Source organism: Camelina sativa, chromosome 3, assembly GCF_000633955.1.
Source record: "Camelina sativa cultivar DH55 chromosome 3, Cs, whole genome shotgun sequence".
Classification (NCBI taxonomy): Eukaryota; Viridiplantae; Streptophyta; class Magnoliopsida; order Brassicales; family Brassicaceae; genus Camelina; species Camelina sativa.
Genome location: NC_025687.1, coordinates 27,667,090 through 27,667,464, shown reverse-complemented (window position 1 = coordinate 27,667,464; position 375 = coordinate 27,667,090). Strand labels below are relative to the sequence as shown.

General features: G+C 43.2%; 1 protein-coding gene across 1 annotated transcript in view; it reads right to left on the bottom strand.

Moving 5' to 3' along the window:
• The window catches only part of LOC104779364 (eukaryotic initiation factor 4A-2-like), a 10,990-nt gene that overhangs the window by 2,497 nt on the left and 8,118 nt on the right, over positions 1–375 (bottom strand). The window contains exon 5 of the mRNA XM_010503715.2: positions 12–223. Coding sequence (XP_010502017.1) covers positions 12–223 — 212 coding nt within the window. The remainder of the gene's footprint in view (positions 1–11; positions 224–375) is intronic.

Genomic DNA, 375 nt, shown 5'->3' with positions numbered 1-375 from the left:
AGCCAGTCGACCTTGCGACGAGTGTTGACGAAGATGACACTCTGCGTGATGGCTAGAGTCTCATAGAGATCGCAGAGAGTCTCGAGCTTCCACTCTTCCTTCTCCACGTTCACGTAGAATTGCTTGATACCTTCAAGTGTGAGCTCATCACGCTTCACCAAGATTCTCACTGGTTTGCTCATGAATTTTCTTGTGATCTCAAGAGCTTCTGGTGGCATCGTTGCTGAGAATACTCCAACCTGAATCTTAGGTGGGAGAAGCTGGAATATGTCATAGATCTGCAAAATTCACCAGAAAACAACATATAACCAAGTCATGATCACACTTTCATAACAAACAAACATACTAGGGATATGATAACACTTTGTAAAGGAA